Source organism: Patagioenas fasciata, chromosome 17 (assembly GCF_037038585.1).
Source record: "Patagioenas fasciata isolate bPatFas1 chromosome 17, bPatFas1.hap1, whole genome shotgun sequence".
Taxonomy (NCBI): Eukaryota; Metazoa; Chordata; class Aves; order Columbiformes; family Columbidae; genus Patagioenas; species Patagioenas fasciata.
Window position 1 is genome coordinate 10,508,852 of NC_092536.1, and position 17,498 is coordinate 10,526,349.

At 38.9% G+C, this 17,498-nt stretch overlaps 1 protein-coding gene across 3 annotated transcripts in view; it reads right to left on the reverse strand.

The window, feature by feature from the left end:
- The window catches only part of CCDC60 (coiled-coil domain containing 60), a 54,505-nt gene that overhangs the window by 3,612 nt on the left and 33,395 nt on the right, over positions 1–17,498 (reverse strand). For all 3 annotated transcript variants that reach the window (XM_071816239.1, XM_071816241.1, XM_065851822.2), the window contains exons 4-14: positions 15,309–15,485; positions 14,214–14,336; positions 13,175–13,279; positions 11,550–11,640; positions 9,528–9,756; positions 6,678–6,768; positions 5,992–6,087; positions 5,460–5,582; positions 3,938–4,069; positions 2,508–2,697; positions 193–1,077 (exon numbers count right to left, since the gene is read on the reverse strand). In XM_071816239.1, coding sequence (XP_071672340.1) covers positions 979–1,077; positions 2,508–2,697; positions 3,938–4,069; positions 5,460–5,582; positions 5,992–6,087; positions 6,678–6,768; positions 9,528–9,756; positions 11,550–11,640; positions 13,175–13,279; positions 14,214–14,336; positions 15,309–15,485 — 1,456 coding nt within the window. In that variant the 3' untranslated portion in view covers positions 193–978. The remainder of the gene's footprint in view (positions 1–192; positions 1,078–2,507; positions 2,698–3,937; positions 4,070–5,459; positions 5,583–5,991; positions 6,088–6,677; positions 6,769–9,527; positions 9,757–11,549; positions 11,641–13,174; positions 13,280–14,213; positions 14,337–15,308; positions 15,486–17,498) is intronic.

Genomic DNA, 17,498 nt, shown 5'->3' on the forward strand with positions numbered 1-17,498 from the left:
CCATCACATACATCATGAGAAAAGTGGGAGCACAACAGAACTTTAAGAGCTTAGCTTTTTCTTATGGCTATAAAACTAAAAGAAATCTGTGTTATTGGTTCTTTTCTTCAAAAAACATTTGTCTCTTGATAATGAGGAAGGGGACAAAATAAGGCCATTAATCAATAACATGTTGCTGGTTGCTGTACTCACCTGGACCCTAAACTGTCTTTATTGTGGCTGAAGGATCAGCAGCATTTCTCTGCAATGGGTCCTCTGGAAGCTTTGGCAGGCAGGCAAGCAGCTCATTAAGATCATCAGCTTCAAAGGTCAGTGGGTCACTGATTCCATCACCCAGCAATTGTGACCCACCATGAAATATTAATACATGGTTAAGCCCAAACAGGTTCACAAAGCTCATGTATTTATCACTGAGGTCAGGGATGTCATTCTACCATCTTACCCAGCAGAGTAATGGCAAACACAAGCTAAGGTAACGGGGGGGTGGGGGAAATACCTTCAGTTGAAAACCTGGGAAATGCATCTAAGGACATTTGATTTTTCATTTCTGATTTTAATAGGGCAAGAATTAATCCATAATCACAGCCCACCTACAGAATGAACCCAATGTAAAATAAAAATGTGTCTTAAAGCTTACAACTACCTGTGCTTGGGATATTTTTTATAAGGGAAAGCTTAAGTGAAGAGCAGAGACAGTGCTATTTAGATGAGGAAAACAGTATATCCATACTGAGTAGATGCTTGTTTTGCAAGACATCATACAGGAAGGAACAACAGTATTTAGCTTTTATTTTCTATGGCCAGCTACAGCCAGTGGAGCACTGCAGAGGGACAAATTTCAGTTGTGCAAGAATGGTTAGTGGGACTTCCTCAAGTTCACTCCCCTTCCCCAGACTTCCTTGAGACAAATCTCAACAGGCAGTAGTTTTCTGTTTGAGGACCATCATAGTTGGAAAGTCATCTCATGTGACCATTTGATTAAATGATAGAAGACTGTGCACCGAGGTGGGCTGCTCTTGTCTGAAACCACAGATTGAAATCCTCTTCCAGCATCTGCACAATACTTTCACGTACAAACTGAAACAGAAAAGAGTTCTTTCCTGAGCTTTTGTTTAATGTGAGAGAGAGTGATAATGTGGGAAAATGTGACCATTGTGATAACAGAACAAATGTAATGGCTTCTGCAAACAGTTAGTATAGTGCTTTATATCACCAAAATATTTTTAATGCAACTTTCAGAACATCTGGATATGCTCTAACAGGACATAAAGGCAAAACTCTACAATCTTCATTGCAATTTATATCCTGAATCCTTCCAAGTCAAGTCTTTGTGTTCTAAACTTGCAGCTGTCTTCTACCTACCATTGCAGTACATATATTAAAGCAACTCGAAGTTAAATAAGAACTTCATCTGGAATCTCTACCAGTATTAGCCAGTATTCAGTGATGATCTTCTTGTTCCTAAAATGCAACAGTTTCCTTTATCTATTCCAGTCAGAAGGAGCACCAAGATCCTCCTTCCTCTGAGTCTATTTTTGAAAGATATATAAATAAGTAGATAGTAGATTTGGCTATGCTCACACTTTTCTCTATTACTATTGCACTAATATGAGGGATCAAAATGCAAAGGGAACATAACAGAAGCAGCAGAGAAATAAATCTAAAAAGAACAGCAAACCACAGAGACATACATTGAATGTTAAGGCAAGTCTGTCTCTCTGGTTAGTGGCTATGCAAATTAGGGCACAAGAGAAAATGGCTTTTATTAAAAGATGTCAAGAAAATACAGGCAGTCTGATCTTGACACATTGGGTGCTAAAATTTAGCCTTTAAGTCATGATAACACTTGATATATGCGAGATGCACAGTAACCTGCTACCTCTCAAAAATTTCTGTTAGTCTTGAACATTAGGGGAAACAACTGCGATGAGACCAAAAAACACAAGGTGGCATCATTGCCATTTTTTTTAAAGTTAGCTACCTGGTTAGACAACACATCAGTACACATTCTAAATGTATTCTCTTTCTTGTGTCCTTCTTCTTCTGCCAATTGCTTCCACAACTACAAGAGTTGAGCCCAACTTAAGATCTGGACAAGCAGATTTTAATAGCCTTTTTTAGCGTTGCTGAAGCAAAGAAAGATACCTGCAGAGTGCCTGACTCAGTGATGTAATACATTACTTGAATTGCTCATGGATGTAACTAACTGGGAATGACAGGCCTTTTCTCTGCAAGTATCCTAACAGTTTATGACAGATGCCACTTTCACTGTGGCAGTAAATAAATCAATGACATAATAATGATATTGGTTAATAATCCAATGCATGTCATAACATCATTCTTCTGCGGAGTTCAAAGTGTCTTGTAAAAGGTGAATAGTAACATCTTCATTTAGTGAGATCCTAAATGATATAATCTTGCAACTTTCCACTGCGTGAATTTCACCCATAGTCACCAGATCTCCCCACCCTCATCACACAGAGAATCACAGACTGGATTCATCTCACCTCCACAGCTGCAGCAATTTCTGGAGAACACAGCTCCCACACCTGTAGATCAGCCAGAACCTTAAGAAAGGCATCTGGTTCAATTTTCAAGTCAGGATTCTTGCCATATTTTTCTAGTTTCTTTAAGATTTTGTGTACACAGCGGTCACTCTTCACAGACTCTGGGAGCCTGGCAAGCAATTCAGGAAACCTTTAGCAGAAAGAACAGCAGCAATAAAAGAGAAGCCATGGAAACAAATGCATGTCTGATTAATAACTCTGGATTTCCTGGCATTTCTGCTACTTCACCACCTCCATAGCTTCCACAGAAAACATTTCTCTTTAGGGAATGCAATACTCAGTGTAATTCTGAGTGAATAATGTGAAAGAGCTTTACTTTATTGGACTTGTGCACCAATTCCCATTGCAGGGCATTGAAATAGATGCTTCTTCATTGTTCATTTAAATTTGGATGACAAACTTGGGTATGAAAACAAATAAAAAACCGCTAACAAATGTTCCCATTTTACTACAGATTTGTCCTCTTCATCTTTTCTCTATTTATTTTGTTTAGCCTCTATGGATTTTCCAGTGCAATCAGCACCGGATCCGACACACTTTCTGATTCTCTTTACTATCCATTTTCCCTCTGCTATCATCATTCTCCTCTATGTGCTGACATAAATTTCACTGATTTAAGTGCAGTGTAACATGCAGTCTTTACCATTTCACTCTGAATATAGAGATTTGGGGGCATTACACATTACATAAAAATAAAACTCTTGTGAAAAGACTGCCTTTGTTTTTAATGGTCTGTGTAAATTCTGCAGTGCTGCTATGACAGTCCCAGGGACTGATGTTCCAAACCTTTCCAGACAGTGCCTGACTGGGCTGTGCTGTGCCTTCCACTGCAAAGGGCTGATGATGTGGCAGCACATCAGCAGGATGTGCTGCCTCCCTGCAGTTTGGAACACAAGTTACTGGGACAGCAAGAGAATGGTAAGGAATTTCCTTCTTGATCCAGAAAAAAAAGTGAAACGCTCTTCAGTAGGGCCAGTTCTACACTCAGGAGTACACTGGTAGTATTCTGTGATCTCTCATCTTCAGGTTACAGTGCGTTTTACATACTTCCTGGCAGAAGATGTCTCCTCTAAAGCTGCACCTGGGTAGGGCATGCGAATACAAGGATTGAGTCCTTTTTGCCTGATAGCACTGGAAAGGAACTCTTCCTCACCCCCTTTCTTACCATTTCCAATTAACCTATTTGCTGAGCAGGCCGAGATCCGCTCCTGTACATCCTATCTGTATTTTTGTTGCTACCAGTTTGAAAAGCCTGCATTTCCATCAACTGATTCAATGGTTTCTAGTGATACTTCGCTTTTCGGACTAAAGACAGAACTCTAGGACCCTGACCATCTCTCATTTGACAGAGGATTTCTGTGCCTCCTTACCAGTTTATTCCACCTTTATCATGTTCTCTTTCAGCTCTTGGGCCCAGCTGTCTTATTCTTTCCATATCTTTTTTAAGATCTGTCAATTGTTCCAAGGCTTGGAATTTTTCACGACATCGCTCTTCCTGACTCCTATGGAAAAAAAAAAAATAACAACACACGCACAAAAAAAAAGCACCTTAAAAGTTAAAACTGTGTGTTAAACATTACCATAGATCTGCATAGTTAACTGGGAAGATACTAAGAAAGGCAGAAAACAATGAATGTGAAGAAAACGTATGTTCAGTCTGTGGACACTAATAACAATTTTTGCTTTTGCAGTGTTCTGTACACATCCATGTTTCTGCAACATATTAAAAAATGTTTATGTCTGTGGGTAAGAAATAAATTTCAGGATCATAATATTTTAACTGAAATTCAACCACCACTTTCTATCAGGTGTCCACTGCTTAAGAGCAAACAGAATGCCGCACAGTGATTTAGGGTTAAATATTATTTCAAAATACAACAGAAAAGAGGTGGAATAGTGTGACCTGAGCTAGAATTTTGACCCAGAGATTGGGCTCGTGTATGCATTCTTACACAAAGTACTACTGTGTTATAACAAAAAGAAACATCTGCTGTTCTCTCCACTAAGTTTCTTATACTATATCCAGCCAAACTGAGGTTTCATCTCCAAATGCTTATCAAACTGAATGTGCTTGTGTGGCTGTATGGAGAATGGTAAAATAGCTGCAAGGAGGAAGTTTCCACCTGACTTGTCTTTCCATACTGCAGGATGCTGGAAAAATCAGTCCCTTATGCAGTCATAGCAGGTGCTAAGGGAAGAAAACAAGGACCCAGCTCCAGATAAGGAAAGCTCCACAGAAAAAAAAAAAAAAAAAAATCTAAGTATGAAATGGAACAGAAGAATGGAAAGAAGGAAATGAGAAGGTGAAAGAAAACCGTGCCCTTCAGAACAACAATGTAGAGAAGGTCTGATGCTTACTGAGACAAAAGAATTTGCACAGATGTCACAGATGAACATTTCTGGGTGAGAGAAGGACGACAGGCTTCAGCTGGTCAACAACAGAGAAATGTCACTGATTTGGGAAAAGGCCTTGAGAGAGCACATTGCAACCGCTACTTTAAGAAGGGTCAAAGTAACATTGAAGTGATCTCTGTGATACAGTGATTGCTGAACTGAAAACACAAGACAGCCATACACATTATATGTACCTGAACTTCTTATTCTGTCTTTGAGGGAAAAAGATTATAATGTCCAAAGTAGATATATCCAGTATTTTTAGCAAAACTATTTCCATAAAAATCATTTAGAAATATCCCAAAACACTGCTGCAAATATTTAACCTGTAATATGTATTTTTGTACACAGTCATAAAACTTCCTGTCATCATCTCTATATTCTTATTTTAACATCAGTCCATACACATGCATCTTTAAAAGGCCTGAAGACAAGTCCTAAATCTGGTCAGAAGGTGTATAGTGTTTTAAGAGCATACAGAAAACAGTCTTTTCCTACCTCTCAAGGTGCTCCAGAGTATCATGTAAACAAGCAGCTGCTGCTTCACGTATTGCTGTGAACTCTTGCCTCATATGGGCACACAAGTTAGATTTGCTTTTAATGGAAGAGCTGATATTGTGTCTGTAAATCAAACAACACAGAAAAGTCAAATTAACATCTTGTGGTAAACATCTGTGTTGCTCAGAACATATAGTCACATGAGCCCCTGTAGGTTTTAAGATCTCCTTAGCCTCAGTAAAAATCCAAATTTAATATTTTTAATTCATCAGATTTATGAAAGAACTTTATGAATCCAAAAAATTTAAGTGATAGCAAATTTGGATTTGTACTGTTGTTCATTCCAGTCATATCCTTCCAGGAAAATGCCTTCACATTGCATTGAAATGTAACATGTGCTTCAAGGCTTCACTGGCCTGCCTCGGTCTCACGTAATAAAGCATTCTCTGACATTTGCATGCCAAATGCTTTACACATAGAGCAGAGTTTATACGGTATACAACACGCTTCAAAACCAGATTGGTACCCTTACCTCTGGGTTTTGGGACTCTGCTTCCTTGATATTACACTCTCTTTGTCCTGACCGAATGGCACGTTTGCTCTGTAATTCTTCTGAGCCACTGACGAACTAAGACACAACAAGGTTTAAAATAGTGTACAGTATGCTTTCTCCAGAATGTGAAAAATTCTCCAGGGGCTGCTGAAACATTCTTAATATTACAAGACTTGCTGGAGCTACCCAGGTACAAAATTTATTTTTACTCAAAGGAAAAAAAAGAAGCTTCAGCAAAGTTTAATTGTAAGAATGGTTTGTCAGCTTGATCAAATAGCTGTGGAAACCACCACAGAACTGGGTAATGAGGGAACACATCTAATATAAGCTTAACTAGAAATGTTATCGGGAGACTCCTGAAAAACGCAATGGTAGAAATGGAAAAAAACTCTACAGGAATAAGATAGAACATCGCTTTTTCTACAAATTTGCTGGAGCATAAGGTCTTTTCTGTTTGCAAAGGCAAGATTCATGGTGTATTTTCCAGAAAACGCAGGCTGCTTGCACAGCAGTAAAATGGGCTATTTGCCACTCATGCCAAAAATTGTAAAAGTCATCTGAATTCATTGATTCCAGTTGTTTGGGGGTCATGGTGGGGGAAGCATTAGCTCTGTCCTGATAAGTTGCTTCTCCTAATCATTCAGAAACTCTTACGGGTAACGTACCGCTGCAGTCCCAGCTTCTCAGCCATATTATCTTGTTTACGGAAATCTTTTGACGAATGTTCACGTATTACATGCATGACTCTCTGTAGGGCTGATAAAAAAAAAATCTGTAAAAGCACACCAACTCAATAGTGCACATTCCTCTCTTCTTTGCAGAAAGGATACCATCTATACCGGCCTGAATGAGACATCCTAAATAAACCTGCTACTTAGTATTGCTAAAAACTAAAGTTTCTTCCAAAACCCCAGCTTTTTCAAGGCATTTCAAGATAAGTACCCAAATATGCATGTACCAAATTCATTAATCACTTTTGAAAAGCTAAAACTTAGGACATGTCCTCAGGTAGCGCTTCAGTGGCTACATTGCCAGGTTGTCCACTTTAGAGCAGATCTCTCTACTAATAACACTACTCTCTTTCTGCCTTCCACTCTAATGTCAACGCCTACATTCTCCTCTCCCTTGAATACCTGGAAAGCCAATTTAGCTCACTGTTTTCCTTCAAATTGACATCTCTGTTTTCCTTCCCACCACCATTTCATTCCTGCTTTGATGCCAAACCCCTGGAGAGACACTGAGACAGCCACCTTCTCTGCATTATTCCCTCCAATCACTCATGCAGTAAAACAACTGTCACGCTTGTTATTAAAAATCCCAGTGTTAGCTGTCAAATTCTAAGTCACCCTCTGAGGTGCTCAGTATGTCCTATATGGTAATAAGTGACATTTTTACTGAGAACTCAACACCCTGAAATTGTAATCCCCAAATTCAAAACATCGTTTTCCTACATTTTTGTGAAGCAACACATATAATAGAAAATGACTGCTGATTGTTGACTGTGTTAAATAGCAGCACAAACTATTTCTACTTGTTAAAAGTACAGATCTAAATATTACACTGTGAATTTATAAATGTGAGACATGGCTGGAGCAAATTGCTGGCACCAGCTAATGGCCTTAAATGTTAACAACCACACTTAAAATGAAGATCCTGTATTAGGTATGGTCAGGTGAGTTTTAAGAGTGCCAAGGTCCCGGCCAGAAACTCCTGCATTCTAGCACTGTTTAGAACGATGGCTCCACTCTGACCCCCACTAGTAGGGTAGCTGTACTTGTAATCCATTTCTGACTTGCCTGTGAAGCACCCTATTATTGGAATCCTGGATTAAACACGACTCCGGCATCTTTGGAAATTATTACAGAATCAAACTTTTGCTACAGAGCTGCCCTGCAGAAACTAACTGCACAGACTTTTAGAGCTAGGAACATAATTCTTGAACGGAGCAGACTGGTATCTCAGGCCAGTCCCCTGAAGTCACAGGCCATCATGTGATAGATGTTGTTCCAAAGAGTACACTGAACATCCCATACACAACACATACCACAAGATAATTCTTGATGTCCCGCAGCAAATGGAGGCTCCCAGCTGCTACAGTTCTCAAGATTATTTTCAAATCTCATCTCACATACAAACCAGTTGCTCACCTAAACCTGTAAACAAACTGCTTGAAATCACAGCTTTGAATTCTCTGCTACCCTTGTTTGTGTGCAAGGAAGGCTACTGATGTGTGCCCAGTGCCATGGAAAGCAGCAGCTCTGTAGGTAGTATATGATATTAGCAAAAGCTTCGTGATATACCCACCCAGCTTCTGGCACTCTGAACCTAAAGGTCTTTCAGACCCAGAGAATATGCCAATTCCTTTACATTTAAGAGCAATTAATTGTTTTTCCTTCTACTAATTTAATTGGTTTTGGACTTGAATGTACTTCCAGCAACATATTGTAGCAATGAATGCCTAAGTTTAAACATGCATTGCATGAAAACACTTCCCATTGTTTTAAATTTTCTGTCAGACAATTTAATTTGGTGTCCCATAAATCTGGCATCAAGGGAACTTGTGAATAACCACTCTCTAATCACGATTTTCCATGCACAACCTTGTATTCAGCCATTTCTTTTCTGCACTGGAGCACCCTAGTCTCTAATTGGCTCTCATACAGCAGCAATTCTATATCTCTAACATACCTCACCACTTTTTTTTTTTTTTTCCCCATCAAACTTTACTACCTCTGATACCAGCCTGTCTGGATTGAAAGGACCACAACTGAAGAGGTACTTACAAAACATTTGTATTTTTGCATAACATGTTTTCTGCTTTGTCTTCCACTTCATTCTTAGGGTTCTTTTTGCCTTTTTGATAGCTACTGAACATTCACAGAGCATTCTCAAATGACTCCAAGACCTCTTTCCTGAGTGGTAATTTAGAGTCTAGCAGAGCATGATGTCAGCATAATAATTATAATGTAAGTATCAATTAAAAGATAATTATCAATGCTAAATACTAACATGCTTTTCTGGTCCAGCTTTGCTTAGAAGGAAGAGACATACTATTACCTAGCTTTGTACTGAAACCACTGCAGAGCTAACAGGCTGTTCTGTCAGGTCTAACAAGCACAGGTTATCGCTGATGGGAGGAATACTGACTAAGAAACCCTTCAGTTCAACAGAATCCCCTAAGCTAGACAGATACATATTTAGTGGATCAGTTGGTCATGGCAGACAGCAGTTTCACTGTTTTCACCTCCTGTTGGACCTTACAGATGTGGATGACAATCTGATTATACAACTGCTGTAACGGAATCTTAATTTAAACTCTTACTTAATATTCACATGAGATTATATTGTCTTTAAACCCATCTGCTAACAGAGAGGGCACAGAGAGACTTGCACAAAGTTCCGTATGCCTGAAGAGAAACACACCGATAGGTCTAGCAGTGTCTTTGTCATAGGTTCTCCCTAGTAACACTGAAAGCAAATCCATCTGATATTGGCAGTCAAGAAAAGTAACTTACAGGCAGAAAGAAGGTCTTGCTCTTTAGCTTGTGCTGACTCACTCATAATATCAGATGAAGACAGGTTGATCTTGGTGTTGTCTTCAGAGCAAGGTATAGTGGAAGTTACGCTGTCACAAGGGCTTTGACCACGGGGAGATGACTGACTGCTAAGCTGAGAGATGCCTGGAGTAGATGCCCTGTTTATCTTCCTGATAAGTGGACTGCATCGTGTTTTCCAGGTATGTTTCTGTACATAGAAGGAAAAAATAAGAGGAAGGAGGCATCCTTTATAGCAATTTGACAAAGAATCACATTTCTTTTAACTATTAACAATTCCAATATTAGATCTTTTTGGTCCTCCTGTAACCTCATAGTTTTTTCTCTAGGGACTTCAAGCAAGCTAGTTATTTCTTTGTTAGGGCCTCCTTCGTCTTGTTATCTTTCTTCAGTACTCCTCTGTTATAGCATTAATGCCACCAGATTAAGCTAATTTGTCAATGAGTTACACTGCAGCTACACAGAGGGCTGGTAAAAGAGCAACCTTCTCATGTACAGGGAAGAATAGGTCAAAGTGGTTTGATAAATGTTCAGGTCTCCTCCCAACACCCAATATCCTGGCAAATGATTTTCCTGTGTCAGGAAGGTAAAACTGAAGTCTGAAAGATGACTGAACTCTGCAGGCTTGATAATCAGAACAATATGTATATGCAAGTACCCCTGAGGAACTCAAAGTACCCCAATTGAGGAACTCAATATTTACACCTGAAGTTTCACATCAAATATGAAAAGCAGCGTTCAAGTAATATTATCAGTTCAGGGAGGAAAAAAAAGTCTCAGCAATGTAAATGCTAAAAGACACATTCACTCTGCTTTCTTCTGGTCCTGTTCATTTGAATCTGATGCTAGAGAACTGGTAAGACTATATGGAAAAATCAGAAAGCCTCCTATTTAGAAACAACTCTCTTATTGATGTGACTTGCTGACTTGCCTCTTTGTTTGCCAACAGCAGGAAGTATATTTGCACAAAATCACAATATTTGTCTTTTAAAAGTTTCACAACTTTTGCTGCTTATTCTCCAACAGAAATTGTAATCTATTGAATCATTTTAATTATGTTATGAAGGTACAAGCTGCAGGTGTTGAAAAATAACAAGAGCAAATAACCCGCATGTAACAACAGCTCATATTTCCAAGAGTGCCTCACCTGGGGTTCTAAAAGCACTTCACAAAACTTGTTTAATTTAGCCTTACAGGTGACAAAGCAAGGAACTAAAAGCTTAAGCAAATTGCCAAAGATCAAAATGTAAGATGTGCTACAGAGTGAGAAACCCACTGGTTCTTTATTGAGTTCTTAGTTATACTCCTAAGTACTCACTCCCTCTTCATTTTTCTCCAGTCACTTCAGCAGCTTGAAAAAGCAAGTCTTTCTGTGGTGTCAGAAAGACAGTAAAACAATTACCAAGTGTTACAGATCACTTTCTAGTGTTTTATTTCTTCCCAGGTATTATCTTTATTTTTCTTTCAAAAGGCTTTCAGCTGAATTTCTTGTTTTCTCCTTTCCTTGTCCTTGATTTGAATGTGACAAGTGAATCCTGTATTCTTTAAAGGCCTCAATATTTGGCATTTGTTTCTGAATTTAGCTGTGAGTTCTGGGTAAAAAGGGCAACCAAACAACTCATGACTAGAACTTACTGGAATAAGGCCTTCAGGTTTCCAGTCTGAAATCCCCATTTGACTGAAAAAGACCTATTTATGTGAACAAGTACTGCTACATGACTCTGGGTCATAAAAAAGGGGACAAATGCAAATAAGAGGCTAGTTATGTTTTAGCTGAATATCGAATTCTTCCCACATCAGTACTTATCACCAAGCCCAAGTCACAGTTTCAATCAGCTACATACTGCTTTATTACCTAGTATCAAGTTGTTATTCTTCAAAATCTAGAGAGACAGGTGTTCTGCAGTCACTAGATCAAACCGACAAAACAAATGCTTGAAGAGTTGGATTAGGTCCCAAGGAAGAAATTAACAATGAAGTTACCTTTATGCGTGAAATAAAGAGCTCCCACATGTATCTTGCTGTCTTTTCCTCTTGGATTTCTTTTACTGTTTTTTTACTACCACCAGGGTCCCTAAGTGAAAGCAATTCAATTAGTTTTCCATTTCAAGAGACCTGCTTTTATTATATATTTATTTTAAGAAATGCAATAAATGTAGAGTAACTGGTCGCTGACCATTACTCCGATGTATATCTTTGCTTTTAAGAAATGGAAAGAGAATACAAAGTGTATGAGCCATGAGTATGTTATAGTCACAAGTGAGGAAGGATCTGAAGAAAGAACAGTCATTCTCTGAACTATCATGAATGTACTGGGCCAGATTATGCTTTCACCTCGCTCCATGCAAGTACTGAAGAATTTTGTCCAGTATAGCAAGATTTCATGGATAGAAGTGACAGCAGGCCCATGCAAGTTTGATTTTTCCATGCTATTGGTTAAATGAAGACCTATACTGGTCCAAAAGTGTAAATGTTACACCATGTTGACAAAGGTAACTGCAGAAGCTGCAGTCCTTGCAGCTGTAGTATAACAGCCTCATTTATCACTCAGTCGCCAGTTAATCAGCCAAAGGCTTTACAAAGCAGATTAGTGTTCTAAGCTTCCTTCTATCACCACATTAGAAAAACAAAACCAAAACCACAAAACCAACAACAAAACAACCTCTTTTTGTGCACTACTTCAGAACCTGGAAATGAATCCAGAGCCTTGTATATCTATACTCTGCTGTCAGCCTGTATATGTGAGACTTGCTGACAAACTGTTTCTTTTATCCCAATCTATTGGTTGGTCCCCATACGTAAAGGGGTGAAAAAAATCCATCCACAATACATATTAGACAGATTCTCCCCTCCAGTTAATCATGCTAATTTTATATAATGCTACTCTGCCACCTCTGTCATACACAGGTACAGTTTGTCTTGACTGAGAATGTACAGAGAAAACAGAACAGCTTTGAAGAGCTCTGTCCTGCAAATCAGAGCATAAACAGTTCACTGTTTTACCAAACGCTCATGAATAATTTAAACACGTCATGTCAACATGATTATATTGAGTAAAAATGTTGGGAACTTAAATTAATATTTACTTTTAACAGTATAAGTTCAGAAGCAATGCACCTTTTACGAGTATCCATCACCATCATGCATAATGGACAGAATAAAGCAGCTACTAAATATCATTTAATAGCTGGCTTTGTTCTGTAATTATAATGTACATGACATTTCTGTCATGTTCATTGGGATAAGCCTCCAAGGGAAGGCTATGGGAATATACATACATCTATTAGTCCATGTATTTAATTTGCGTAATTATTAACCAAAAGAGAGAAAGGAAAGAAAACACAACTAAATTTGGCTGGGATAGCTCAGTATTTTCTCCTAGCTCTGCAACTTGCAATAATAGAGAACCATGCTGTGCTAGTGATTGCACCATACAACTCCCTGCTGACTACAGGGCGGAAAAGCCAATGCAAAATTTGTTTATGTTGCTCAGCACAGAATTAATAACATTTCACTCAAATGGTTATTACTTGAAAAAGAAATTACATATAAGGGAGAAAAGATCCCAAACTCCTCATTCCATCTACTATCATGCATTGCATACATACATTGGATTCCAACAGGTTAATATGGAATGCATCGAACTGTTGGATTCAAGAGTCAAAGCCTCCAGAAGCCAGTGTATGGCACACAGCTGTCGGAAGAGAACTTCGCTGCAAAGAGACACAGAAATGTTATACTATAGAGTCAGGGAAACAGGTAAACTGGCACCGTGTCGGCTGAAGTAGACATGTTCAGCTTTTCTGAAGCACATTATTTTTTATTTACCCCAGTGAATTCTAGACACATTTCAGCATTTTTGTCATGCTGATACCTAACTCTCAATCCTGAAAGCATGGTTTTTGATGTGAAGTTTCCAATAGACTTGGTGATGTGCTCGGTGCTTTCAGACCTATGAGGATTTCAGCATTTATCCCTTTATGGTATGGATTCGTATGTTTTCTGGATCCTAGAGTAGCTTTTAAGTTTTGCATTTAAGAAAAAGCAGCATGTGAGTTTAAAAATGTTGGACTCATCTTTTTCTGAACTAAGATTATCTTTGGCATTTTAGTTTATTCGACATGCAAATGTAAATATATAAAGACATTTTTAGTGAGCAACTGGATCAATGAACTTAGAATAGAACAGATAGCGTGTATTAGTGGCTAATATAAAATAGACAGAAGTGTACACGGCACAAGTACTGTATTCTCCCTCTTTCGTAGGCCTACTTTTTTAACAAGGCAAATTAAATTTTCATTTTGACAGCCTTTCCTTTAAATAAGCCTAATCTTGAAAGCTATACCACATAAGCAAATCTTTTGCAACTTAGAACTTGTTGAGTCAAGATCAGCAAAACAAATGATGTGTGTTTGCATACACACACAAGATTTTCAGTAACCCATTAGTATTCAACCATTTAAAGTTAGAATTTAAGAGCTGCTATTAGTAAAGACAGACTATTTCACTATAAACTCCTGAAACTCTCAGGATACGCATTCACACCTGAGCAGCAGCTCTAGGTATATATGTTATGGGTCTGTGTTGCTGTGAATTTCTCTATGTCCTACTAAAGAGGGCAGGGCATATATCTGCCTTGAAATATACCTCTTTGCTCCAGGGGGGTTTGGAATTAAGACACTGGTATAAACAGGAGTGAAAGACCGTAAGGTCATCTTTTTTTTCATATTCCCCAACTTCATCAGGTTGTCGCCATCTGTCAGAGAGCAACTGCAGGAAAGGACAAAGGCTGAAGTTAAAAAAGGAGTATGTGAAATGAACATAAGTTTTATTGGTTCTGTCTTCATATCACCACACTTCCTCTTCTCCTCACATTTAAAAAAGTACTTAAGTGTATTTCTAAATTCTTAATTACTGCATTTATTATGATTTATTAATATTACAAACTTCACAGAATCACAGAATGTTAGGGATTGGAAGGGACCTTGAAAGATCATCCAGTCCAATGCCCCTGCCGGAGCAGGCAATGCAGGTATACGTCCATAAAGGGAAGTAGAATGTAAATCTTTTTAGCTCAGCCTTGCTGAAGAAAGAAGCCTTTGATGCAATAAGTTTTGAAAGGTGTGTAACCTCTAGAAGAGCTACTCTGTCCTGCTGAGCAAGTATTTAATCATCTCATCACCTAGTGAGGGTTGACAAATGGAAGACAACCAGAGCATTACAATAGGCATTAAAGGTGCACTGAAGAGACCAGTGTGAGCCCAAAGGACTGAAGACTAATGATCAGACAGAAAATCTGAAGAAGGTAGTGTTGTAAGTAATAGGTCTGAACTAGAGAAGAAACCCACTCTGCAAGCTAAGCTACTTATTCTGCTGAATGCAATTCTTTTTTATTCTTAATGCTGTGGTCCCATTGTGGGAACAAAAGCATGGCACAAACTCACCAGCCTCATCCTTTTCTCCTCAGAGAATCAGTTCTGATTTGGCTATAAAACCTTTCCTGGGCTCATTAACCTTCTGCCTTTAAAATTTCCTCCTTTCTAAGCAGCATCTCAAGCACCTTTCCCCCCATGCTTCCTAAGTTTACAGCTCCTCATCTACCTAGATTATAAGCATTTTCTCTTTCTAGTTCACACAGTAATAATAAAGTGCTTCAATACCAAGTAAAGACAGGAACTGGAAACTGTCACTTTTAAAACCCACTGCCCTCAGACCACCCAAAGCTCTCTTCAGTTGACTTACTTGTTTATTTCTTCCTCTGATTTTTCTGCATCAGAGGAGTATATGGATGGTTGGAATTCGGTTCTCCATATCGTGCCCTCATCCTGCTGGGCTGCTTGCAGTGTGCTCCTCTCCAGCGATTCTTGGTGCAGTATATGAAAGTAGTCTCCACCTCGCTTCACAGAATTGAGGTGACGCCTGCCAAAAACCATCACAAGTTGGTCAGTGTACTAAAGACAAACTACCAAATTGATTAATTTCTCTGTTTCCCATCAATTTCATTTTTAAAAGAGATATCACATTCTTCTATAGTCAAGAGTTCAATGTTAATATTTCCTTCTGCAATATGATAACAAAGGCCAACAGTTCCCCAGTATGAACTGGGAGATGCCTCCCTTAACTCTTTCAACACCACACAGGTTAATTTTCAAATGTCTTGAACTCAGCGTCACCTTGTCCACTACTTGATTTAAAAACTCCCTGCCTAATTCTAATTTGTAGCAGCCAATTGACCACTAGGCCCCTCACTGTCTTGAACTCAGTTGTCAGAACCTGACACACACTGCCCTAAAGCCACCTGTTAGCTGCTACATTTCACTGGCTGTCAGAAGGCTGCTTTGTCACGAGCAGGGAAGCTGCCGGTGAAGCCTGTGAGTGAAGACAACAGGCAGGGTATTACTGCAAGGGAAGAAAGTAAAGAAGCAGCCATAATGCACTACCTATAGGATGACAACAGAGGTTAGGGGAAGGGGGGGAAAAGAAAAAAAGGTGAGCTAGGACAGGAAAAGGGGTACAGCACACAATTACTCTATAATCTTTGATTAAAATGTTAGCGAGAATGTAGCAGCTGATCCAAGCCAGACAGGCATACTGTCCAGGAGTAGGACGCTTCCCTTGAGTTAATGCCTTGCTGAATTTTGAATGGAGTGTCATTGGGCCATACTGATTCTTTCAAACAATCTTCTTTGTGCATGAACTCAGTTGGAGATGGTTTCCTAAAGGAATGTCACGCACTCCTGAACACATGATGCCAAACCCTTGCTAAGGGAAGCTGGTATGATCATGGTGGACGAGTATTGTGAGCTGCAATAACCATGTAAGTATCAAACAATTTAACTGCATACAGATTTCTCTATCCATGGAAGTTGTTCACCACTGTTTCATAAAATGGCTTATTCGATTTTCTTATCTTAATGGATACAGCCTTTATATCAAAAAGCTAATGACAGAACATCTCCTGCTCCAGACACTATACAAAAAGAATGTTGCCTTTTCCAGAGGCTTACAGCCAATTGTAAATACAAATGAAACCAACGTGGCATTGCTCTGAAAGCAACTGAGAGCACGGGCTTTCTAAATGCCATTTCCTGTATTTTCATAAAAGCACTTCAGGCCGCATCTGCAACGCTCCCTCCTAGAGCAGCCAAAGCTCCCCTGGGCACAGGGCCAGACCCTGTGGAGGGGGTTGCAAGGTGAATATCAGCTGGATGCTGCCTGACTTGTTGCACTAGTGACAAACTGAATATTGAGCTAAGGCTTCTCACGTGAAAAGCAAGTGCAGTTTTACACACACTGCTATTTAAAAGCGTTCTGAGTAACTATTTTTTATAGCAGAAAAAGTAATACCACAACAATCTATTTCTGTCTAAAACAAAGCACAGGAGGCAATAACTTTTAAATTACAGCAAATAAAACTAAGCTGTATTCTGAACATTACAGACTAAAACTGTGGATTTAAAAAAAAAAAAAAAACAGACAAACAAACACAAAAACGCAAATAGCATTAAGTCTTCTAAATGAACACTTTGCATTATTTGCAGCCATGCCATCGTGAGCTGTGATCCCATCACAAATCTCAGATGAGGCTGATAAGTATTTGGATCCTGAAGAATCCAAAGAAATATCCCCCAAAGGAAGTGGTGAGAGCAGGGAGTTTGTTTCATTTGTTTTGAACTTGAAATCTACACCCTTACCTAGTTTCAGAGGGCACCATAGTACTGGAAGGTCTGTCTTTTTTAATATATAATAAAATGGAAGTTCTGAGGATCTGAAGTTACGAAGGATCCTATGGTAATCTCTGCAGGAGTATAAGCATCAATACCTGCATTCTCATCAGATTTCAGTTGATTAAGCATTACTGTCATTGCTGTTTCAGTTGGAATAAGACACTTAAAATCATTCCAATCCCCCAAAATACTATATTGTGTATAT